General features: G+C 29.1%; 1 protein-coding gene across 1 annotated transcript; it reads right to left on the bottom strand.

The window, feature by feature from the left end:
* Window positions 1-26,108, bottom strand: LOC145829403 (splicing factor 3B subunit 3-like). The gene is made up of 26 exons (XM_082937183.1): window positions 25,983-26,108; window positions 23,137-23,336; window positions 21,887-21,980; window positions 20,856-21,073; window positions 18,630-18,814; window positions 17,612-17,741; window positions 15,778-15,943; window positions 14,483-14,709; window positions 13,942-14,014; window positions 13,389-13,540; window positions 12,576-12,639; window positions 12,200-12,291; window positions 10,350-10,505; window positions 9,942-10,085; window positions 9,474-9,584; window positions 8,626-8,792; window positions 6,332-6,506; window positions 5,074-5,226; window positions 4,457-4,675; window positions 3,826-3,951; window positions 2,863-3,075; window positions 2,186-2,284; window positions 1,785-1,928; window positions 1,251-1,355; window positions 529-624; window positions 1-134 (listed from the first exon to the last, which is right to left on the bottom strand). The coding sequence occupies exons 1-26, from the start codon at window positions 26,083-26,085 to the stop codon at window positions 90-92; spliced, it is 3,657 nt and encodes a 1,218-aa protein (XP_082793309.1). The 5' UTR covers window positions 26,086-26,108; the 3' UTR covers window positions 1-89.
* Between the last annotated feature and the right edge of the window lie 902 nt (window positions 26,109-27,010).

The raw sequence follows: 27,010 nt of genomic DNA, 5'->3' as shown, positions 1-27,010 counted from the left end.
TTATTCACAAAAAACTTTCAATTAATTCGACTAAAACTTTCATCTGAAATTATTCTACAAGTACTACCATCTAACAGAAATAATTAAAATTAGAATGCGAATCTTGTTCTCAGATCTTCCAATTTTTTAGTCACCTGAAAATTTTTTTTTGATAATCTTAAATGAATCATATCTAGTTTGATATCCTAGTTAATCAAATAAACTCAAAGTTTACCTAATAAAAAATAGTTTTAAGTATTAAGATTCAAATAAATCGTTTCAGTAAAACTATTGTTACAATTTTTTTTTACTGAAAAATTTTTTATGTAAATTTAGCTTATTTTGTTTAAACTTTTCATGCACGATTTTAAAGTTGTTAGTGGGTAAAATAAAACCAAACAAAAGTTTAAAGTTTGAAATTACCCATCAAATTGGCATTTTGTTAATTTTTTACGTTATAAACTTAATTTTTTTTACGGTTAAAAAGTAAAAATAGTTATAGCCAATTTATAAAAGGCAATTAAAAATAACAAAAGCATCTTAATATACCTCAGATGGAATTTTGTCGAGTTCTTCAGCAACTTGCTTCTGTTTGGAGAAATCCATCGAAGAAAATTGCTCGCACAAATCTCCGTCGATAACGTGCTGTAATAATATGAATTTATTAATTTCAAATACAAAGTGGATTATAAAATTTAAGGTTTCCAACAAGTTTGAAATACGTTTTGTTTAGTTAAAAAAAGCAAAAATTTGCTAAAAACAGTAATAACAGGTTATTCCTTATCTTATATATAACTACATGATAGTTTGAAACTCATTAGCATTAAGAGAAACTTATTTTTTAACTGTTAAGGATAAAATAATATAAGACTCTTGCACAGTGTACACTTTTATTTAATACTAAGTGTTAAAGAATAGTGATTACTTAACTATTAAAACAAAAAAATTATACTAACGTTGTAATATTATATTTTCCTTTAATATTTTTAAAATTACCAAGTACTTTATAAGAATAGTATATAATTCAGTTTTTATATCCTTAATTTGTTATTATATTTACTATTTTTTGTTAATTAATTAGTTTTACTTATTATCATATTTTCAATAGCATAATAACTTCACTATTCATTTTTACACTTTACCAGATAATAACTCTAATATTAACATATATACTATATTACACAGAATAATTTAAGAAATTAATAAGCATACTATTACTTTTTATAAACATTTAAGGATGGTTTACTTTTTGTATAAAATTTTAACCAAACCTTAACGGGGTAGTATGCACTCCTGTAAGCGAGATGATCTCTTCCCAACAATGGAGGTTGCTCGTTTCTCATGTGAAGTTCCAAATGAGTGAAGAAATCGTGATCCTGTGTTGAATGTACAAAATTGTATTAAAAATATGTAAGTTAAAAAATATATATTAAGTAAATAAGCGTATTTTAAATAGATTTAAAAATTATTCAAGTGAAAGTAATTTTTTCTAAACTGATTAAAAATGCATGAAGGTTACAAAAAGAACAACATGCACATTTAAGATCATGTGTTGAATGTACAAAATTGTTTTAGAAAATATCTTTTAAAATCTATGAAATAAAAAGTAGCATTTTGAAATTGATTAAATAAGTATTCAAGTTACAATTAGAACAAATATGCATATTTAAGACAGGAAATTAATGTACCATCAGCTAAAAATGATACAAAACTCTTTTAGATAAAGACTGGAATAAAATAAACTTAACTTCTAGTAAACTTTTACCAAAATTTACAACTATTAAAACGTTTTAAACACAAATTACCTGGTGGTTATTGAACGGAATGAACACGCCAATACTGCCTGACAACGTCGTGTAAGCGATGCAGTCCTGCGCCCCCGTTGCCAGGGAGCACTTCTCCAATGACAACATCGTCTCACCCACGTGGTAACTACACAATAACTCCATCTAGTGGATAAAAATATTATAATTTCTTAAACACCTTAGAGTTTACAAAAACATATAAGATGTAGTGTTTAGAGCTTGTGATCTTTTAAAAATGAAACTATCCATACACAAAAATAATTTTGCTGAGTTGTAATAATGAAATAAAGTATCCGCTTCTGACTTAGAATCATACTAACAGTAATAAAAAGAAAAAATTAAGTTGTAATAATACTATTATTGTTCATAACTACATAAAATTCATATACAAAACAAATTACCTTTTGAGAAGCTCCGCTCAGTATGCCCCTGCTCCAAAGAGCTTTTGTTCCCGAAGGATCGTCTTGAATATCATCGTTCACGTCTGATGGTAATCGAAGCTGTAATATAAAAAATCAGATTAGATATTATTATTTCTACATCATTGTTGAATAAACTGTTATAATAAGTTTGAGTTTGAAAAAACTAAATTCAATAATGATGAAGAATGATTTTAAATATTATACTATTTATTTTTATGTAGTCGTTAGAACTTGCATGCCAAAATACTAAAATAATCGTTTAAAACTTAAAGTTCAAGGACTTTTTAGAATATTAAATCTGGAAGAACTTATAAAAAGTAAACGCAACTGAAATAAAATAACAAAAAGTTTGATTTTAAACAAAAAGCTATTAGAGCTAAGTTTGAAAAATTTCGACAACATGCACAGTAGACAAATAAAACTCTACAGCCAGTTTGGTTGAATCAAAATTATTTTGTAATGAATTCAAACAAGTATGTTATTGTGTATACAGCTTTTCAAAGAGTGCACTGACCACATTGAAATTTCCTAATTTGTCAGTAAAAACAATAGTGCTATATAATCAACAACGCAGCAAAAAATATTAAAAATTGAAACACCAGTAGTCAATAAAGCTTGTTTTTAAATTTAATGATATTGATAGTTAACACACTAACCACATTGAAATTTCCGAACTTGTCGGCTATAGCAAGAGTGGAGTAGTCAACAACGCAGCACGCAGAGCACCACCGCGGGTAGGTGTCGTCCGCGAATATCACCAGCTGGTTCTCCTGTTTCCTGTACCTCAGCCAGTGGCACGACTCCTGAACGTCCATGACTATGATGCGCTGACCCACGTGCTTGATTCCCACTATCTTGTATGGGATGTGCTGTTGAAATGTTGATGTTATTTAACATTTATTTTTTATATACGTGTGCTTATACTGTTACTATTTTGTATTGTATGTGCTGTTGAAGTGTTAATAATAATATTAATGTATTTTTTATGTACTTGTTTGATACCCACTAATTTGTATGGAATGTGCTGTAAGGAAAAGTTATTAAATTTCATAAAATGTATCTGTTAACTTTACTTTATGTTAAAAGGAGTGTAAATATGTCTATCTAGTCTTTTGATATCCACTATGTTGTATGTTGATGTTATTATTTTTATATTTTTTATATTTGCTTGATTCCCACTATCTTGTATGGAATGTGCTGTTGAAGTGTTGACAGTAATATTTTTCATAGTAACATATGTAGTTATAATTAGATACCCACTATCTTGTATAGCATGTCCTGTGAGGAGCAAAGGGATAATGTTAGAACTTTTTTAATCATGTTAATGCTGCTTATAGACTTCAAAACTTGTTTGCATTCATTCAAGATATGAATTCAAATATGATTCAAACTTTTACTAATATAGTTTTTTGGACCTAGTTATGATGTCAACTATCTTGAACAATTTGTACTTACATCGAGAAAACTTCAAGTTACTTTTATTAGTCTAACAAGAAAAGTTTAAGATATTTAGTATATAGCTTTAAGAATATTTTGCTTCAAACATAAAATCACTATAAAAAGTAAGAATCATAGTTAAAGCTTAACTTTCTAAAATACAATAGTTTTTAACAACCAACCTTATTCTCGCATTTCTTGAGAAGTTTTCTCTTACCAAGGTCGTAAATTCTCAAGTATTTGCCAACACCGACAAGCAACTTGTTCTGGAAAGCGCACAACGCTGTTGGTATTCCTTCCAACGATGTCTGCGAATATAATTAATTATTCAAACTTGCAGTTGATATTTAACAGATAGTTTTAACTCTCTCTCTTAGTTTTTAGCAACTAGTTTTTTCTAAGAGAAGTTTTATTCATCCAATATAAAAACTATTGTAATGAACAACAAAATACTCCTTACGAATAGAAAAATGATTTACTTCACGTTGGCTATTTAAAACTGATCTTAATAAAACTTTTTTAACAAGTTATTAAGGAGAATTAAAATTTTTTAAATGTGTTTGAATTATTTTCCATATACACACACTCTTTATTCACTACAGCCACCTAACTTAATTTAGATTTTTTTAAAAGCATAAATTTAGGAAACATGATTTTACTTTTTATCTGCTACAAGTAATTCAAATTTAAACTATCTAACAACCAACATTATGTTATCACAATTTTTATCAACTTATTAATTTACTGTTATTTGTTTTATGTTACAACTTTTTTAGTTACTATAAACTCATTCATTTTAATTAATACACTAACGCTGTGCATGAACTCCAGCCTCCTCCCGCTCTGGTCGATCTTGTAAGTCCTCAGCTCTCCCTGGACCGGCCCCCCGTGCGGCTGCCTGGCGCCCAGCACCATGTCCCTGACGCACCCCACCACCACCATCCAGTCGTTGGCGTTGTCCTGGAAACGGATGGTTTCTATGGAGACGGCAGCCAGGTTCTGCTCCAGGTCAATCACGCAGTGCGATTCTTGCTGTTGTGATATTTATCAGTAATTAGTTTTTAATGCCTGTTGTGGTAAACATTTTTTATATATTTTTATATACATATATAATTTTATCATACTTTTTATTAAATGTTTTATCAAAACTTGAGACAATGTCAGTCTGTAAATGAAGGCAAAAACATTTCAGAGAAATATTTAATATGGTCTCTAAAGAATAATAAACTTAAAATATAATTTACAGTGTGTGTCAGAATCTATTATGTGATCTTAGTTACAGATGTAAAATAATTAAAAAAAAGTTTAAAAATAAAAACAAATACACGTAAAAAAAAATGGCAGTGTCTGAACCTAGTGTGTGAACTCTATTTAAAAATATTTACAAAAATATCAATACATTTAAATAAATACACGTAAACACAACCAACAGTATCGGGGTCTAGTATGTGGATCCTTGAAGCCCACATCGCGCTTCCGGCCTTGGGGGCTCCGAACTGCTCGTCGGGAAGCTGCTCGTTCAGCGCCGGTATGATGTCGCTCAAAAGCTCCTGGTCGTCCTCCCCCGCCGCTTCCTTCAGTTCCTGCGTGTGACGTCATAATAGTGTGTTAGTTGGTTGGAGTAATAGACGTGTGTAAACAATTTGCTTAACCTAACAAACTAATACGTTTCACAACGAACAACATTTCATCTAGTTCCGGTGAAGTCATAATCGAAGTCTAAACGGTTTCGAAACAAAAGAGTGCAAAAAACTTGATTAGCTAATGAACGACTTGTATGTTCAAGATTGCCACTGGTTTTTGAAAAACTTCCTAGGTTTTCATAATCACTTTCAGGTTTGAAATGGTCTTAAACAGTATAACAACATTGAAAAGGTACTGTAAAGTTACTTTGAATGTGATTTGATTGAAAAAAACTTAATGACTCCAAAGTTTTACCTAAAAGATGAATTATTTGTGTCAAATATAAGTTTCACTACTTCACATGTAGAAGTTGTTTAAAGTTCCAGGTTTTTCTAAATTTTTTGAAGATTTTTGTTCAAAACTCCAGGTTTTTCTAGGATTCAAGGTTTTGTGGCAACCTTGTATATAGTATTTCATATACTAAATTAAGGATTCCAAAAAAAAGTAGTTTTTCAGTTCGTGTGCAGTTCGACCTTAATAAACTCAAACATTTCATATATATAAAATGTCATTTATATTGGCTATAATTCAAAACTTTAAATTAGCTAACGCTCTACTACAAGAAATATTAGTCTTGAACTATAAGAAAATTGAAGATGAAAGTACTTAATCCTGGCAATATAAATTAAAATTTGTGTGAGTAGCAAAGTTATATTTCAACAATAACATACAAAGCTTAATACTAAGTAATATAATCCCGTCAAGGATCACTCACATATTGCTTTTAATTTTGCTTCATTGCATTTAACATCTTTAAACTAATTGAAGTAAAGCATCTTGAATAACAAAAAGTATGACATATAATAACATAAACTTAAGTTATGTTAACAAACAAAAGTTATGTTTAAGTGGAAAGTAATTTAGTTTAAATAATCACCTTATTTTCTATATATACTAATGTACAAATTTAACAAACCTCGATCATTTCAAAACACATATAAATTCTTTTACAAAACTATTCAAAAACATTGTATTTATATATAAAAGTATATATTTTTAACATACCTCGATCATTTCTTCTTTCCTCTGGTTCTTGGTCTGGTCGGTGTAGGTGTTGTGGTCGGTCTCGATGATGATCCAGTTCTTGCTGCTCTCGTGCAGCACCATCCTCCTGGGCGTGTACTTCAGCTTCGTCGACACGTGGTTGAATATGGTGCCCAATTTCTCCAGCGCCAGAATTCTGTGTTATTTTAATTATATTTACTTATTATTTATTTAATTTTTATATTATACGTGGTTGAAAATGGTGCCTAGCTTCTCGAGCGCTGGAATTCTGTGTTGAAATATTTGCTAAATTAAATTTAACCCAGATATACTTATTTATTTATGTTAACATTTATATTATACGTGGTTGAATATGGTGCCCAATTTCTCCAGTGCCAGAATTCTGTGTTATTTTAATTATATTTACTTATTTTTTATTTAATTTACTTTTATATTAAATGTAGTTGAAAATGGTGCCTAACTTCTCCAGCGCCAGAATTCTGTTATGTGTTTATGTTTTGGTAAAAGTATTAACTGTTTTTAATATTTTTGTTGATATTTATTATTTAACATGTTGTTGAATGTGGTTCTTAACTTCTCAAGTCAGGGTTGCTAAATGTTTTTGGAAAATTTCCTCCAGGTTTTCAAAATTTCCTACAGGTTTTAAAAGTACACATCTTAGGGTCTATTTTAAGTTTAAAGATAAATTCAAAGTAAGAAACTGTGGAATGTAGTTTAAAAACATTGAAAAGATACTGTGAAGCTACTTAAAATGAGTTTTTTAATATAATTATTCTGATTATGACAAAAAAAAATATTTATAGGATAGATTTTTTGTGTCAAATCGAAGTTTTACTACTAATCATGTTAAAAAAGTTAAAAATTCCAGGATTTTCCAGGCTTTTTGGCAACCCTGTCAAGTGCAAGAATTCTGATATAAAATATGCTCAATTAAACTTGAGGCCAAATACAGTAACTTAAAGATTTCAATTAAACGTAATTTTTTTTATAATTTAAGTATTTTTCAATTAGTGGTTTAATACAGTGCCCATAAAGTCTGTTATGTTTTAGTTTTTAGTTATAAATAACAGTATAAAAACTATAAATGCTAGTTTGATTGAGCACAATCCAACCAAGATTGAAATGCAGAGGTTCACCACAAAAGAAGTTAAGTTAAATGGTTTATACCAGTGCTTCTGAACCTTTTTCTGGTGGCGGAACCGTTTTCCAAATTTCAACTTTTCCGCGGAACCCCTAATATTAATTTTACATAAAATGTTTAATTAAATAAATGTTCTTTTTTAAATTTCAAAAGGCTTCGCAAAACCCCTGAGAGGCGTCGCGGAACCCCATTTCAGAAGCACTGGTTTATACAACTATACCAAAAATTAAACTAAATATAAAACAATTATCTAAACAAACAAAGCTCTCGCCTCAAAGCCTCCCTGCTGGTGGCGACAGTTTAATTTGTTAAGTTTGTCAGTTATAAACTTTTCAAAATATCTAATCTGATATATAATAAACCTGAAGTTAAACAAAAAAGAAACAATAAAAACAGTTTAGACTTTAACGCCAACGACTTTGTGCTAACAGCTTCAAGAGAATAAAAATTATTAATTAATACATACAAGACTTAAAATTTGTTAAAGTGTAAAGTAATTATTTTGGCTTATTACCTGTAAAATTCAAAACAAACCTGTCAAGGAGTTGAATTATTTTAAATAACTTTTTCAGTTTTAATAAAACAAACAAAACTCTTATCCCTACAAGTACTTCCAAAGCTTCAAAAGCTACAACAAAAAAGTTTTATTCACTTGAGTATACCAACATTTAAAAAAACATAGTGTTTCTAAACATGTTGTGATCTCAAAGAGTTCATGCTTGTGGCTAATATACGCTCATTGAAATGTTACAAATAAACTACATTTTTAAAACGCAATAATTGAGAGCTTATTTGGTATAAAACAAATATTTGGGATTACTACACCGAAGTTTAAAATCAAATATTAAAAAAAAAAACAAATACTTTAAACACATTATATCATTTCAAGTAGTTTCTCTAACTCAACCTTCAGGGCATATTAAATTATAAACTAAAGAGAATTAACCACATGCTATACCAAAATTTAAAATCAATTCAAACATTAACTTAAACAATAGTAAACTTTTAATATACTCTCACCTCAAGGAGTTTTTGCTGATGGATAAAAAACTTGAAAAAAGGATTTTTAACATATATAAAATATAAAAAACTAAATATAAGTTACAATAATTAACTAATTACTATATGACATACAACAAACAAAAAATCTAACCTCAGGGAGTTCTTGCTGATGGCGACGATGCCTTCCGGGCACTGCTCGGAGGTGAAGCCGCAAGCGAACTCCAGGGTGTCGTACGAGAGCGGGGTGAGGTGGAACCTGTTCTGGTGTTGGTACGACAACCAGCTGCGCGACGACATCGCCAACACCGCGTCGTTGCCCTGTGACGTCATAGTAAGAATATAAAATTGAAAATAAAATTAAATAGGCAATTTATTTAATGTGATATTTGTTGAACTAAAGTATGTTTATAAATGGTCGCAGCCCCAAATCTCAGTTAGATAAATAAAATCAAAATTTACCGTTTGAGATTAAAATTTAATAACTAGTTTTAAACTTTTTATAATGGTTTTTATTTTCCAAGGGGTTCTGCTTGTATGGATTTATAGGATCTAACACCTTATTGAGTGATGTCTTACAACATTTTTATGTGCATTAGTTGCACTTTATTCAAACAAATGTTAAAAAAATTTACAGCTTATCTGTAATCTTTTTTAATGCACAATGTATGTTTATTTTATTAAATGTAACAACATAAAAACAAGTTTTAAGTAAGTTGTGTAGTACAACTTGTTACTTACCCATTAAAAACATACCAGATTAGTTAATATACTTTTAGCATTTTAATGATTGCATGAAATAACAGCTTAGCTGAGTAAGAATTCAGAATAAATATACAAAACCATATTATAATACCAATTATTCTTTTATAATACTTAATAATTCTTTTATAACTAAGCTGATTGGTAACCCTGAAGAGGTTAACACTAATTTTATAATATTATACTTAACAATATTAGTAGAAGAAAATTTTAGCATTATGGAAATATATTCTTACTAACCTGAGTGGTAATCCTGAACAGGTTGACGGGCTGGGTGCCGAGGTACCTAGTTCTGGTGTCTGACAAATCCCCGGTGTTGTTGTCCAACGTGGATCTGAACAACACTCCGTTCTGTGGAAATATTTGTTGTTTAAGTTGCTTTTAACATGAAATAAAAAGTTTTGCTTTGTCTTTACTTTCATAAAAAAATTCATAAATCAAACCAACTTGTATTTAAGTCAGATAAGCAAAGTTAACTAAGCTTTTTGAAACTAAGATTGTCTTTTTAAAAAGAAATATACGCAGTTGGCTTTTGTTAGGTTAAACACATCAGTAATGAACCAGCGTGCATATTTAAATTGTCATTACTAAAAAATATGTACAGCTGAGTTGATATGACAAACATAATAAAATTTTCATTACTAACAAACAAGTACAGTAAAATTGTCATTACAAATAAACATGAACAGTAAAACTGCCATTACTGACCTGAAGACCGGTGTTCAACAGAAGCGCTCCGGCGTGCATGGTTGAGTTGTCAGCAGTTGAATCGTCGTTACTGCCGACCTCTATGATGCAGACCGACTGAGGCAGGGCTGGCAACGCCAACATTGACAACGGTTGGAGGCAATCCTTGTGGAGAAATTATTAATTTAAATAAAGTTTTATTTCAAAGTGCTTAAAACTCTGACTTTATAAAACATGTCATCTTAACTTACAAAACATATTGGTGTTTTATTTGTTTTTATGTACAATGAACTTGGAAATAGTAAAATTGTTCCAAATAAAAACAACTATGTACTTCAAAATTAAGTAACATCATCAATTTCGTGGCAAAAATCATCTTGCAAAACAACGTTCACTGTTTTAACAGAAATAATAATACAACAAACTAACGTAAGGACCGAGAGAGATGATTCTTACTGTTGAATCGGCGAGCCCGATGGCAAGGAACCTGGTTCTCTGTTGGGTCTGAGGAACTTTTGCTAAATGCATGCACACAATCTCGCACCCTATCTCCTTCCTCTCCGCAAACTCGTTCAAATTGCCACCCTGAGAAGAAAAATATAAATAAAAAACGCCGTTTCGTTTACATTTGTAAGATACATGTTTCATATTAATTACTATGTTGTGTAGATGACATTATTACCAAATGTTAAAACTTGATGAGTACAGTAAAATCCAGGGTTGCCACTCGTTTTTTCAAAAATTTTCCAGGTTTTTAAAAGTACACATTTTTGGGTCTATTTTTAGTTTAAATTTAAGTTTAAGGTAAGAAACTGTGTTAAATAGTATAAAAATATTGAAAAGATTCTGTAAAGCTACTTAAACCTGTTTTTTAATAAAAAAAAATTTGATGGTGACGACATTTTTTCATTTATACGATATCTTTTTGAGTCAAATCAAAATTTTACTACTGAACATGTGAAAATTGTTAAAATTCCAAACTTTTTATTCAAAATTTCTCAAATTCCAGGTTTTTCCAGTTTTTTTTTTCCTAAATTGTCAAATTGCAGATTTTCAGGTAAAGTGGCAACCCTGAAAAGCGTAAATTACATTTAATTTCAGTAAAATTACCAATGGCTCTTTAGACACCTTCATCAGGTTTAGCATATTTGTCTTTGAACTTTTTTTACACTTCAAAGGTACACGTTTTAAGCTTTAAAATGATTCTAAATGTTTGCAACAAGTACAGTAACCTCTCGCTGATTTACGCACATTGTGTCCACAGAAAAAATGCGTAAAGATATGAGAGATCGTAAAGATACGAGAGGTACCAAATATAATTTATATAATGGCTGTTTTTTGATATTGCTTCTAAATAAAAGCAAACTGGGGACTTTACCACTTTTAACAACTTATTTACTTTCTTTATGAATATGAAAAAAAAATAAAACTATACATATATAAAAAAAAGGATTTAAATTAACATAAAATAATAATACTTGTAAAAAATTTTTACTAATTTTAACAACAAGTAGATTTTATCTTTATCTTTATTTATATGTGACTTATTTGATACTTAACATTTATATTCTATTGTACTATACTTAGCAAATTAAATTTATAATTAAGCATTTGTTTACAATTAAGAAATGATGTGACGTCTATATTAAAATTTGCTTCTATAGTCTTTTACAAAAATACGCCTTGGTGCTGTAATGGATTTCTTCTTTTAAACAAAAATATATAAGATATAAGAAAAACGTTTAATAAAAACTGTTAATATTACTACAATTTTTTTTAAATTTACCTTTGCCCACATAAGGATAAACTTAATCTCTTATTGTTAACAAAATTTCTGATATACTGAGGTGTAACTAAATGTTCATTAATTAGTCAAGGAGCATAAGTATACAAATTATAAAGATATAGAGAGATGAGTTAGCATTTGAAAACATATTTTAAGTTAAAAACGTACAATAAACCTAATTTATGCAATATTAAAAAAATTAAAAATTTTATTATTTGAATATTTTAGAATTCTAAAATGCGTAACTAAACGAGAGTGCGTTACGTCACGAGTGCGTAAAGATGCGAGAGGTTACTGTAATCATTTAAGTGTGTAATAAAATTGTTGACATTTTTTATAATAATGTTTAGAGATTTAAATCAGTTATATGTATGCAAAAATAAATTATTCAAAATTGTATTAAAATTGCTTAACATGAACCACATAAACACGCAGTGTTTGAAAACTAAAAAGTATAAACAAACAACTATTTAATTTAAAACAGTTTACTTACCCCACCCATTTCAAAGTACACCAGTTCTCCTCCGGTCAACGCGATAACAACTTGCCTCTCGTTAACCGCGCACTTCACAATCTGTTTCCTGCCTGTAATTTATCATACATTGTTTTAAAAAAATTTTGAAGTCTGTTTGTTTATTGTACTATTATTTAAAACAACATTACAACTTTTTTCTCAAGTACAATAACTAACAGATTTTTTTTTTAATATTACTATTTTCCCCCTAAAACCAACTGAAATAATTTTGTTTAAATTTAAACATAAAGAAATTTCAAAAAAAATCACACTATAATCAAATACACAATAACATTATTAACAATATTTAATCATTTTACCTTACAATAACATTAACAATATTTAATAATCTTACCTGGAGCTTTCCATTCGTTGACACGCTTGTCGGCGCGAATCAACCTGATGCCTTCAGGGTAGACCTAAATAAAATAAACTTATAATAAATAAAATTTTGAGTGATTATATACTAAAACTTTGACAGATAATAATAACAGATAAGTAAAAATTGGCAATTTAAACTACTAGTTGACCTTAATTGCATGTTTTAAAGTACTAATTATTAAAATTTAAACCTGTGGTTAAGAATAAAATAATTAAATACTAATTAAGAACTAAAATCGTGAAGGATAACATAAAGACGATAATCTACTTCTTTTTAGTACAGAATTTTTAAAGCAAACCTTAACTAAAGAACAATACAAATCGCAAATTTCAAAAATCTTGAAATAAAAACGGTTTTAGTTGTGAAATGAAATAAAAGGTTTACTAAGTATAAAATACATATTTGAGGTCATTCATACATAAGTTTTACATTCAGGAAATTAATGTTTTATTTCTTTAAATATTTAACCTTCTGAACCTACACAAGCGAGTTTTAAATATAAAATTTTAAAAAAGAAAGTGTTTAACATATATGCATATTCTATAAAAGTACTACCAAAAGAGTCTTATCTTTAGAATATAAAATGAATAAAAATAGCTTAACAAAACTACTACTAAAATTTAAAAAATTAATAATTTCTATTTAAACACCTGAACAAGTGAGTTTTCACCTAGTAAAGAACAACTCAATGCAAGTCTTATAAAACATTATAAATAATTATAACTGTAATTTAAATAATTAAATAACGATAAATATAACATTAAATTATAATACCAGCACACAAACCTGAACAAGTGAGTTTTCACCGAGTAAAGAGCAACTGAGTGTCGGCGTTGTACCCAGGAATCCGGAATCAGTGACTTCCTCAACTGTTTCACCGATGCTGAGTACCAGGGTGGCGTTCATGAAAGACACTATGATGTAAGAATCGAACATGTCTGTTTGGAGAAAATATTATACTAATTTAATAAATTAATTGTTCATGAATGACACTATGATGTACATATCGAACACGTCTGTTGAAGAAAATATTATATATTATACTAATTGTTCATGAATGACACTTTGATGTGTAAATCGAAAATTTTTGTTTGAAGAAATTTATAAAACAATAGTAAAAATAAATGTTCTTGATTGACTCTTTGATGTATAAATCGAAAATGTCTTGAAGAAATATTAATATAAACTTTATATTTACAAACAAAAAATTATTTAAATATGAAAGAATTTTTTTGAAATATATAAACTAAAACAGGTCTAAACATTTATAATTTTATCATTTTAATCTTTAAAATTCAGTTTTTTTCTAATGAAATTCATATTCTAAGTTCAAACAAACCGTCTTCTTTAGTTTTCACTGTCCACACAGCGTTTGGGTTACCAGGAAGCTCGGAAACAGCCATTTCTGATACCTGGTAATTAATTAAATATTTATTACATACTGAACAAATAGCTGTAAAACTAACTAAAAATAAGTTACATACTAAACAAGTAAATGTGGATTAAGTAAATATTTTCGTATACATTAAACAATACCTCTATCACCTGGAAACTATTTAAGTATTTTTAAATGCTACAAATTGCTTCGAAATCGATTAGCACTAAATTAGAAACAAGTTCATTAATATCAAAAAATAAAGAATTTAAAAGTTTAAACTACTACTAGATGTACCGCGTATTTTACTTACTTTACGAACAACAAAAAGGATCAAAATCCTTAAAGTTTAAAATTAATGACATAACAATTGTATTTAATAAACTACACATTTACACTCAAACATTATAATTTCTTCACTAAATAATTTAACTAAATAATTTAACTAAAACACTTCTATTTGAATAAGATTTATCTTTGACCGAAACATACTCAAACACCATACCTCGAGCCCGTTTTTCAGCACCCTCATTGTACTCTTGGGCCCCTTGCCGCAGGCCAGGTACAGCTGGGGCGTGTCCGAGTAGTAGTCCCTCACGTGACACGACATGATGGGAGAAAGGGACTCGAGCTCGTCCACCTGAATGATGTTTTTGAGCTCTCTGGCGCTGTAGAAGAACGTGTCGCCCTCCGCCAGCTCGATCAGCGACGTGAACTCGTTCTCGCCGTCGTCTGCGGGTTATTGTGACGTCATATAGTTGTAGTAAATGTTAATTAGTTATTATTTATTTGAAATTATTTTATAGTGTGCTTTTAAGTTGAATAAACATAATTAAACACAGTTTAACTTTAACGTGAACTCGTTCTCGCCGTCGTCTGCGGGTGGTGAATAATAAATTGATGTGACGTCATAATAATTGTTTTAGTTTGAAAGTATTTACACTGTACCTATAAATTGAGTAACCGTTTTTAAACTTACTTTATTTTTTATTTTTTAAATAAATGTATATGAACTCGTTTTCACCGTCGTCTGTGTGATATTGAGTTTTATGGTGACGTCATCATAAATTTAATGTGACGTGTTAGTATTTTTATAATTTGGAATGACGTTATAGAATATTTATAAATTGCATAACAATAATTAAGTAAAAGAAATATAAACAATATGACGGGTCTTTAATCAACTACTTAATCTCTTTACTAAAATATGTAAGAAGTATTTTATTACTGTAAGTTTATAAGTTCTCAAAATTAGCTGCCTATGAGATAAAATAAGCTACCTAAATAATAAACAATTGCTATTTACTGACAAAACGTTTACAAATCAGTATTTTACATACAAAACTTGAACTAATTAAACGTGCGATCAATTAAATCATAAAGCCAACCATTTAACCATCGTTAAGGTAAGAGATAAGTAGTGGCTACCAAACTTAAGAAAAAATAAAATAAAAATGATGTCTAACCTATCAAAATATGCTCAACTTTGCAAAATGTATGATATAAATTTTTACAAAAAACTATTACCAACTAACCATCACCAAGATGGGCGATCTGGTACAGGTAATGGATTATAAATTTAGAAAAAAGCTTTAAAAAATGAGGTCTAACCTTGAACATATAATTTAATTAAATATCTAAAATATATTCAAACATACCATCACCGAGATGGGCGATCTGGTAGAGGTAGTGGCTGCCGAACTCAAGAAAAAAAAATTCAAAATGAAGACTAAGTTATCAAAATATGCTTAACCTTGAATATATAATCTAATTAAATATTGACAAAACTTTCAAACGTACCATCACCGAGATGGGCGATCTGGTAGAGGTAGTGGCTGCCGAACTCGGCGGCGACGAACAGGAAACCGGACTTCAGGACGCACATGGAGGAGGCGACGGGAACGGTGTCGAAATACTTCATCCTCAGCTCGCTGACTATGTCGTCCGCCGACGTTTCCAGTGTCACCTGTCGGGAGAATTTAATTGTTTATGAATTGCTTTTAAATATTATTTAAGGTTAAATTTATTGGTGTTTCATGTTTTACTTGTTGGGAGAATTTAATTGGTTTTAAACTAATTAATTTGAATTGCTTTTAAATGTTAATTAATTTATTGGTGTTTCACGTTTTAATGTTTATGTGATAAGGAAATGAAATTTTATTCATCAACACATAATATTTTTCAGACGTTTCCAGTGTTACCTGTTGGGGAGATTATTTTTAATATAGTTTATTGGTGTTTCAAGTTTCACTTGTTGAGTGGTAAAAAAATTAAACTGTTTTTAATTATGTGTATCATATTTTTCAGAGATCTACTTCGACTGTGCGGGAACGGTGCATATAAAAAAATTATTTATGTTTTTAATGTTACCTGTTGGGGAGATTTAATTGTTTTTAAACTGTTTAATTTGAATTGCTTTTTAGAATTAACAAATATAAAAATTGTTTGTGTTTCAGGTTTTAATATTCATATGATAAGAAAATATAAAAATATTTCATAAATATGTATATCATATATTTTTAAAGATCTACTTAGACCAATTCATATATGTTAACATTGAGTCTCAGTGGTAGTGCTGTTACCTGTGAGGAATATTAAGTTGTTTATAAACTGTTTAATTTGCGTTGCTTGTAGGAACTAACAAAGATTAAAATTATTTGTGTTTCAGGTTTCAACATTCATGAAACATGAAAATGCAACTTTTTTAATAAACACATAATATTTTTCCGATGTCTACGTAAATATAAAAAAAAGTTATTTAGGTCATAAAACTATTAAAACCATTATAAAATTACAACTGACTTTCAGGTGATTTGTGTGAATTCGAACTGAAACAATTTACACATATCTTTTTAGTATTTCACACTGTAAACTTTTAAATTCAATATTAAAAGTATTTTTACAGACGACAGTAAAATGGAATAAAATACTTGTTTACTTATTTTGTTAACAACAATTAAAAATCAAACCTTGAAAATATCTCCCTGCTCAGTATAAGATGTATTATTATAGAACGGTAGTAAAGTTGATTAAGCTAAGTTTGTAAATTTGTTGTTTAAATTTATATTTAGTTAATAAACAACAATTCACAACAAACCTTGAAAATGTCGCCCAGGTGTTGAGTGTAAATTTAATTATCTAATTTAATTGAAACAATTACACATATCTTTAAATATTTCACACTAAAAACACAGAACACTTTTAAATTAAAGATCGTAAGATTTATTTACAAAGATGTCAGTAAAATGAACATATATATTTTTTTTTTCTTAGCTTATAAATTACAAGGTGAAAACAAATTTTAAAACATCACCCTGTTCAGTTTGAAGGTAATGTAATTATCAATTATAACTGCAGTGCAATTACAGAATGTTTTTTTTATTCAAGGTTATATCAATATTTTTATATATGGTAGTAAAATTGAATAAATGCTCATTTTGTACCTCATATACAAAAATTCACAACAACAAAAAAAGATCAAAATTCTTTAAAGTTTATATTTAATGACATGATAATTGTTTTTAATAAACTACATATTTATACTCAAACACCATACCTCGAGCCCGTATTGTAATAATATCAATATTTTTATATATGGTAGTAAACTTAAATAAATACTCATTTTGTTACAAACCTTGAAAATGTCGCCCTGCTCGGTTTGCAGGAGGAAGAAGAACCTGGACTTGCTCTTGTGGGTGGAGCTGGCGTTTATGATGATCCCCCTTTCCGGGTTCAGGTCGTTCCTGCGGCGCGGGATGGGCATCCTGTTGAACAAAATAAAATCAAAAATATTTTACTAAAATAATTGCAAGTCCATAGTTAATTATGTGGGCATTCTGTAGAATAATTTATTAGTTTTACTTTCAACAGATTTAGCTTATTAATCATGGTACTTGCATTTTAGTTTAAAAAACATTCTGCAACTTAAGATGTAGTAATATAGTTGAATACAATTAAATGTTTTGCTACATCTAAACCAGGGGTCGGCAAACTGCGGCCCGCGGGCCAATTGCGGCCCTTGAAGGGTAAATCTGCGGCCCGCGAGCACGTTTTAATTTTGAATGGAATGCGGCCCTCGAAAGAAAATTCTTAAAATTCAAAAAAAAAATTAAAATAGTTAATTATGTGGGCATTCTGTTGAACAATTTATTAGTTAATAGTATCAGCTTGCGTATTATGGTGATTGCATTTTAATTTAAACAGCGTTCTGTGACTTAATATTTTTTCTTGTTTTGCTACTCATAAACAATGGGATAGGCATTCTTTTGAATTGGTTATTTTAATAGTTTTTAATTTAATAGCTTCTTAAAAATATTTCAACAAAATTTTTGTAATAATTTAATTAATTATTAGGACATTCAGTTAAACTATCAACTTTTGATTGTTTTAAGCTTAATAGCTTTTTATATGGTACTGGATTTTTTTTAATTGAAATACCTGCTATAAGAGCTTTAATGATTATATGATTTAATGATGCTGATCAACGAAATTCTTGTATATGATATAAATAATTAAATTAAATAAAAACTTAATATGAACAAGTTTACAAAAACCAACTTGATGTCCTGCTGGTCACCGAAGTTCTTGTATATGACGTAAATAATTAAATTAAAATGAAAAAACTTAATATGAACAAGTTTATAAAAACCAACTTAATATCTTGCTGGTCACCGAAATTCTTGTATATGACGTACTTCTCGCAGCACACGAGTATGCCTCCGGGGCCGTCGTTTCCCCCAGGCACGCTTATGAGCATGTTGGCTCTTTCTTCCAGCTGCTCGCTGTACTTCCGCACCACGTGGTTCAAACCCAGGTCCAACTCGTAGAACGTCAGCGTCTGTGTGTAAAATAATAAATGTTGTGGTTTTATATGGCGTTTTACTAGGAATGTTACTGTGGATACTACAGGGTGGTCCTTGGTTTTTTAAAAAAATTCTTTAAGGTTTTTGGGTCTATTTTTAATTAAGAATTAAGTTTAAGGTAAAAAACTGTGTTGAATAGTATTACAACATTGAAAAGATATTGTAAAGCTACTTTAAAAGTGTTACTAAAATAAATTGAAGATGACAAATATTTTTCATCTATTTAATAACTTTTTTTTTAATCAAAATTTCACTACTTAAGCATGTAAAAATTGTTTAAAATTCCAGGTGTTTCAGTGATTTTTGTTCAAAATTCCAGATAATTTTCAAAACTTCTCAAAATCCAGGTTTTCCAAGGTTTTTTTAGCTAAAATTGTAAATTCCAGGTTTTAACAGGATTAGTGGCCACCCAAACACTAATAATTTAGACTTGATCGTCTATAAGTTGAAAAATTCAAAACAAAAATATACGACAACTAGCGCAGAGCCTCGAATTTCTAAGAGTTCAAAATGATAGTTTACTGTTATTAAGGTTGACCTTGAAATTAAAAAAATAATAATAAAGAATATTGATTATTGTATATGGAAATTACTTTATTTTTATTATAGACTAATAGACTGATAACTTAATAAATACCTAGTAAACATTACCTGTATATCATTCAATAGCAGCTACAGCCTTTTGTGGAAATTCTTCCGCCAACAGATGCACTTCTTTCTCATATTTCTGGAAAAAAGTGCACCCGTTAGCTCAAGGCTGTAGCTACTAAAGTGAGGGCATAGTCGTGGCTACATTGCTCACAATTTACCCTTGTAATCAAACATACTCAAACTTTAGTTATGGTTATAAATTAAAAAACAGTTACTTTTACAACAACTTAAAATAAATAGAAAAAGGAAATTTATTTCTTAATGCCAAGCAAATGTGAAAACAGAGAGGTTCTTCATAAGAAACTGTAGGTGCCAGTATGTATTATTTATAAAACACTACATTTTTTTATACAGCTGCTTCCCTGACCTATAGAATAGGCCAGTTCATCAGTCAGTTTAATAAGTAGATGAGGTCTTTTTTTTTATATACATGTATACAATTAATTAATTTAATTCATGGCGTAAAAATGCAAAAAAAAATCATACGTGCGTGTTTTGAATTCAATTTTCATTATTAAACATACTGCCCACTTTTAAGACCAGTGAAAGATAAGTAATAACATAGCTAAATTCATTCAATCCCAACCTGTTTCTAAGTAGTGGCATCAAACTGATGGGCCCTGATCACTTATAATTCAAAAATATTTTTTGTACTTACGCTTGTTTTACTATATACAAGGTTGCCACTCGTTTTTTCAAAAGTTTTTCCAGGTTTTCAAAATTTCTTCCAGGTTTTTTAAAGTACACATCTTTGGGTCTATTTTTAGTTTAAAGTTAAGTTTAAGGTAACAAACTGTGTTAAATAGTATAAAAACATTGAAAAGATACTCTAAAGCTATTTTAAATATGTTTTTAATAAAACAAATTTTTGATGATGGCAAAAGATTTTTGTCTATATGGTAGATTTTTAGAGTCAAATTGTAATTTCACGACTTAAGATGTTAAAATTGTTAAAATTCCATGTTTTTCCAGATTCTTTTTTTGCCGAAATTGTCAAACTCCAGATTTTTCAAGGTTTCCAGGTAAAGTAGCAACCCTGTATATATAAAAAATTTATTCAAACCTGTTTGACAGCGCTCGCATCAAACTGACGGGTCCTGATTACTTATAATTTTAAAATATTTTTTGTACATATATTTCTTCTATTACATAAATTTATTCAAACCTGTTTCACGGCGCTCGCGTCAACTAACGGGTCCTGATTGCTTACAATTCAAAAAAACTTATTGTACATACATTTCTTTTACTACACATAAGAAATTTAATCAAACCTGTTTCACAGCGCTATTTGTTTAACTACATGCATATACAAATCCAATTTACAATCCGAATACATTGAAGTACATTTACAAAACTCATCCTAACCTGTTTCACGGCGCTGGCGTCAACGGACGGGTCCTGGTCGCACTCCTCGTAGTCCAGTTCCACGCAGGCAAACATCGGGTTCTCGAAGCCGACGTCGATGCCGCACATGCAAAAAACCAAAGTGTTGCTCTTGTGCGCCTCCAGCGGCGATGAGATGGTCAGGCGCGCTTGGGCGTCGCGGTTGAGGATGTACACCAGCTTCTGTTTCTCTGTGGCGCCTGTGTTGTTTACTAATAAATATCATGGGAAACCACTGTTATCTATAAACAATTCCAATGCATTACAGTAAGAGAATTTAAGTATTAAAACATTTGTTCGATTTTCGACTGTAATACACAGACTCTAAAGTACACCAGCTTCTGTTTTTCCGTGGCGCCTGTTTTGTTTTTATTCATTATATACTGAATAAAATTCTTTTTTATTTATTTAACTTATTTTCTCGATTATTAACCTGTTTGGACTGTTATCTATTCTAATTATCATCAAGTATCTAAAACTATTAGTCGAAATTACTGACACTTGAGTTGTTTATTAATTCAGATTTATTTACTTCTAACAAAATCTCCGTGGCGCCTATGTTTTATTTGGATAAAAATCTTAAATATCAAAATTGTTTATCTACTGATATTATGATTACTAATGCAAATAGATTTAGTTAATGAAGATATAATACATTATTAATTAAGAGATTTCATTTGCTGTACAGTATAACAAGCCGTGTGTTCAGTCTGTTTGGAAAACATAATTTTTTGTTCAAAATGTTTACTCGGAATAAGATGGTAAATTATAATTTAGTTTTAATTCTTTGAATGTACTTTAAGACTAAAATATACCTATGTGTAAATATATAATTTTGTGTTAATTATGCAAAAATTAAAGTTCAAACCTCATTACAACATGTTTTTCTGCGACCCTGATGAGAAACAGACATTTTATAAACATAAAACTAACACAATTTTTCAGCTCAAGTAAGTGAGTTTTTCATTGTTTGCATTTAAAATCTGAAGTATTTAATTTAAAACAAAACTGACCAATCATAACGGCTCTTCCTTTCGGGTCGATGGCGAGGTACTCACCGGGAACAATCCTCCTGCATCCGCTCTTCCCGTACGTTTCAAGATGCACCTGTGTATCACTTGACTATTTAAAACATTTGAAAATATTCTTTGAATTTATATATATATATATATATATATCTACAAGAAAATAAAAAAATAAAAACTTACACCGACGCAACCCCCTCATCAGCTCATCAAGCCTGCAAATTTAATTCCAGATGTATGAAAACATAAGCATAGTGTTTTAGTTACTTTTTATAATATTGTGTTACTTTTGAGTGTGTGGAATACCAATGGAGATTAACTAAACAAAAAAGCTGGTGTTTAAAGTTGTATTTGTAGAGTGTGTTACCAAAGTTTATTGTTTTTTAATTAATTGAGTTCCACAAAAAAAATATACATATGGGATTGTAATAAAAAAAAAATCTAAACTATAGAAAAATAAATATTCACAAAACAAAGGCATGAAAAGCATAAAAAAAATAAAAAATGCTTTTAAATATAAAATATTTTTAAACACATTTAATAGTAAATATTAAGGCTTGGCGGACAGAATGAACCTGAAAAAAATATAGTTAGTATATTGTAGATTTAGAAATATTTAAAATTTCAACAAGTCTTAATAAGCAACTTAGAATTGTTTTAAGAAGAAAACTAATGACTTAAATGTTTTTAGTTATCGTTAGTTGATGTGATTTTCATAATTTTCTATTAAAACTTTGCATTGCTGACAGATTTCAAGTTTTTAATCAAAAGTGTTTTAGTAAAGCTTCAAAAGTAAAACATACTCATTTAGATTTATTTTGGACTAGTTGCAATGTAGTGTAATAGTGAGAGCAGAGCAACTTCAACTACCATGTTAGTAATTTCTTATACCAACTGCATAATTATTTTTATTTCATTTTAACTTAAGCAATATTTTTGCAAAAGAAAATCTAAAGCATTAAAAGGTGGTCCAAGTTGCTCCATTCCCCCTAAAACTTCATCAGGAGTTGCTTTTGGACATATATCAACAAAAAAACCAACTGAGCTTGATAAATTTTATTGATAAATTTATAAGAAGCAACAATATATTTTAAAAAATACCTTTTACCAACAGAAATAAACTTATTTGATAAAACAAAATCTGCTCAAAACTTTTTAATAAAAAACTATTAGTTACTAGCTTTAATTTTAAAACATTTATTTAGTCGACCGTACCAACACACACAAACGCAACCGACCTTGACAAACTTGTTCTTCTGCGCGTTGTACTCCAGTATGGCGATCTTGCCGCTGTCGCTGCCGCACACGATGTAGTCCTTGGAGCCGCCGGTCAGCTTGAAGCTCCGCAGGCTCCTGATCTCCCCGAACACCTCCTGGCTGATGAGGGAGTGCACCTTGCCCGTGCTCGTGTCCGGCTTCAGCAGCTCCAGCATCTTGCCTGGAAAAATGGGGTTTTGGTAAAGTTTTTAATCAGATTGAGTACTGAGAGGGTTAGATTATCTTTTTTGTTATTTTGCTTGGAAATTGGGGTTTTAGTAAAGTTTTTAATCAGATTGAGTACTGAGAGGGTTACATTATCTTTTTTGTTATCTTGCCTGGAAAAATGGGGTTTTAGTAAAGTTTTTAATCAGATTGACTGATGAGAGGGTTAGATTATCTTTTTGTTAACTTGCCTGGAAAAATGGGGTTTTAGTAAAGTTTTTAATCAGATTGACTGATGAGAGGGTTAGATTATCTTTTTTGTTATCTTGCCTGGAAAATTGGGTTTCAGTAAAGTTTTTAATCAGATTGACTGATGAGAGGGTTAGATTATCTTTTTTGTTATCTTGCCTGGAAAATTGGGTTTCAGTAAAGTTTTTAATCAGGTTGAGTAATGAGAGGGTTAGATTATCTTTTTTGTTATTTTGCTTGGAAATTGGGGTTTTAGTAAAGTTTTTAATCAGATTGAGTACTGAGAGGGTTACATTATCTTTTTTGTTATCTTGCCTGGAAAAATGGGGTTTTAGTAAAGTTTTTAATCAGATTGACTGATGAGAGGGTTAGATTATCTTTTTGTTATCTTGCCTGGAAAAATGGGGTTTTAGTAAAGTTTTTAATCAGATTGACTGATGAGAGGGTTAGATTATCTTTTTTGTTATCTTGCCTGGAAAATTGGGTTTCAGTAAAGTTTTTAATCAGATTGACTGATGAGAGGGTTAGATTATCTTTTTTGTTATCTTGCCTGGAAAAATGGGGTTTTAGTAAAGTTTTTAATCAGATTGACTGATGAGAGGGTTAGATTATCTTTTTTGTTATCTTGCCTGGAAAATTGGGTTTCAGTAAAGTTTTTAATCAGATTGACTGATGAGAGGGTTAGATTATCTTTTTTGTTATCTTGCCTGGAAAAATGGGGTTTTAGTAAAGTTTTTAATCAGATTGACTGATGAGAGGGTTAGATTATCTTTTTTGTTATCTTGCCTGGAAAAATGGGGTTTTAGTAAAGTTTTTTATCAGATTGAGTAATGAGAGAGTTACATTTTTTTTTGTTATCTTGCCTGGAAAAATGGGGTTTCGGTAAAGTTTTCAATCAGATTGAGTAATGAGAGGGTTACATTATTTTATTGTTATTTTGCCTGGAAAAATGGGGTTTCAGTAAAGTTTTAAAGTAGACTAACTGGTGACAGTACTACATTATTTTTTTGTTATTTTGCCTCGAAAAATGGGATTTCAGTAAAGTTTTTAATCAGATTGAGTAATGAGAGGGTTACATTATTTTTTTGTCATCTTGCCTGGAAAAATGGAGTTTTAGTAAAGTTTTTTATCAGATTGAGTAATGAGAGGGTTACATTATCTTTTTGTCATCTTGCCTGGAAAAATGGGGTTTTAGTAAAGTTTTTAATCAGATTGAGTAATGAGAGGGTTACATTATCTTTTTGTCATCTTGCCTGGAAAAATGGGGTTTCAGTAAAGTTTTAAAGTAGACTAACTGGTGAGAGTACTACATTATTTTTTTGTTATTTTGCCTCGAAAAATGGGATTTCAGTAAAGTTTTTAATCAGATTGAGTAATGAGAGGGTTACATTATTTTTTTGTCATCTTGCCTGGAAAAATGGAGTTTTAGTAAAGTTTTTAATCAGATTGAGTAATGAGAGGGTTACATTATCTTTTTGTCATCTTGCCTGGAAAAATGGGGTTTTAGTAAAGTTTTTAATCAGGTTGAGTAATGAGAGGGTTACATTATCTTTTTGTCATCTTGCCTGGAAAAATGGGGTTTCAGTAAAGTTTTTAATCAGATTGACTGATGAGAGTGTTAAAATTTTTTCTTACTATTTTAAAATCTAGTTTTTAAGTAGATTAACTGATGCTTTTTACTTGAGTTAATCATTCTTGATTTAATCATATTTTATTATTATTATTTTAAAATCTATTTCAAGGCAAATTCTGGTGACTTTAGCAATTTAGTAAAAATTTGTGAGTATTTGTGTTTGGATTAACCAAAATTAAAAAAAACTGTTGTAGACAAATATATATTAGAAATTTATTATATTTTTAATGTTTCCAGTTGTTATAAACGTTTTACTTGTTTATATATTTTAATATTTTCAAGTATATACATAAGTATTAAGTTTAGTGCAAAAAAAACTTTGTATTTAGAAGTTCACCCTAAAGAGGTATAACTTAAACTACTATTACTATCAGCTTTTACTTTTGAACAACATTGTTTTTTTAATAATAATTTATTAAAAATTAAATTAATAAAGTCATTAAGTTATTTTTATTCAGCTTTCATTTTACCTGTTAAACCTCATAACTAAGACAATACAACCAAATAAGTTGATTAAAGAAAAAGTTTAGTCTACTAAATGTTTTAAGCATTTTCACAAAACCTTAATTTCATTACCACTTTACCCCAAATAAAATATGTTTCAATATTATGTTATTTAAAAAAAAACTATCAGAAAGAAATGATTTTTAGCTACAACTTAAAACACTATAAAGTTTCATTCAAAAAATACTTCTTTTAGGAACAAGGCCTAAATAAGTAGAAATTAGATTTCTAGTAAAATAAATGATATAAAAAACTTTTTTTTTTTAAACTACACACCTCTGGCAACAGCAATTTCCTGTTGTTTGGTTCCGCTGAAGTTGCCGTGAACAGCATGGGTGATGCATGTTGGCCTTTGCAGCGTCAATCCATACAGATGCATCTTTAACTATTTAAAATCTGTCTGCAGTAAAATAAATAATTTAGTTAGGAAATATTGCAAATTGTATTTTAAATTACTTTTTTTATCAAAAAAATTAAACTTCTATTGGGTTTATTATTTAGAACTTTTTTTTAGTTTCAGTATAGCTAGTAATGTTGGATGTCTTTAGCTAAAAAATAAGAAAGTTAGTCTATTTTTAGTAATTTTAAAATTTTTGAGAAAATTTACAAAAAACTATCATCTTTACAGTTGTATCAAAAATTTAACAAAATTTAATCTTTTGTATGTTTGGATTTTTTGAAAACAATATTCACTTGTATGAGAATTAATATAGTTTATTCTTTCAAGACTTAAATTAGTAAACTAAGTTTTGGTCAAAGACTCTCACCAGTAATTATAAAAAATCTTGAAAGATATGTAAAACATTTATGGAAAATAAAACTAAAAAATTTAACAAAAATATGCAAATTAAGTTAACAATTCGAATTAACCACATTAGAATATATTTTGAATTACAGCTCTTTTACTATTGACCACAATTTTATTTAAACAAGGTTTATTTCAAAAGAAGAAAAAAAGAAGCTTACATCTAGGTTCTCATTATCATTTTTACTATTATTTTGATTAATATTTTAATTCTTTTTAACTATTAGTTAAAAAGCAGAAACTTAACTTAAGTTTAAATTTTATCATTCGTTTAACCTTAAGATTAAATTAAATTTGTTTTTCAAGTTAAGTTTTGGTTTTTGTTTAATTAGTTACTTTTTATTTTCCATGATTACAAAACATATATCTTAGATTTTAACATAATTGACCAAATCTTAGTTTGCGAATTAAAGTCTTGAAAGAATAAACTACAAAATTGAATATAAAGTAAAACTTATTGAAATCATTTAGTTCAATAAAAGCTGACTTGAAAATTATA

This window comes from Thalia democratica, chromosome 2 (genome assembly GCF_965202585.1).
Source record: "Thalia democratica chromosome 2, ktThaDemo2.hap1.1, whole genome shotgun sequence".
Lineage (NCBI taxonomy): Eukaryota > Metazoa > Chordata > Thaliacea > Salpida > Salpidae > Thalia > Thalia democratica.
The sequence above is the reverse complement of the archived record's forward strand: the minus strand, read 5'-3'. Positions and strand labels throughout refer to the sequence as shown.

Bases quoted from the DNA above. Each gene is read 5' to 3' on its own strand.
- LOC145829403 (XM_082937183.1), bottom strand. From the start codon at position 26,085: ATGCATCTGTATGGATTGACGCTGCAAAGGCCAACATGCATCACCCAT. The intron at 4,676-5,073 runs GTTGGTTGTGTT...ATATCACAACAG, and splicing joins ACATACTAGACCCCGATACT to CAAGAATCGCACTGCGTGAT. The intron at 2,285-2,862 runs GTTAGTGTGTTA...TTTATATTACAG, and splicing joins AGTTCGGAAATTTCAATGTG to CTTCGATTACCATCAGACGT.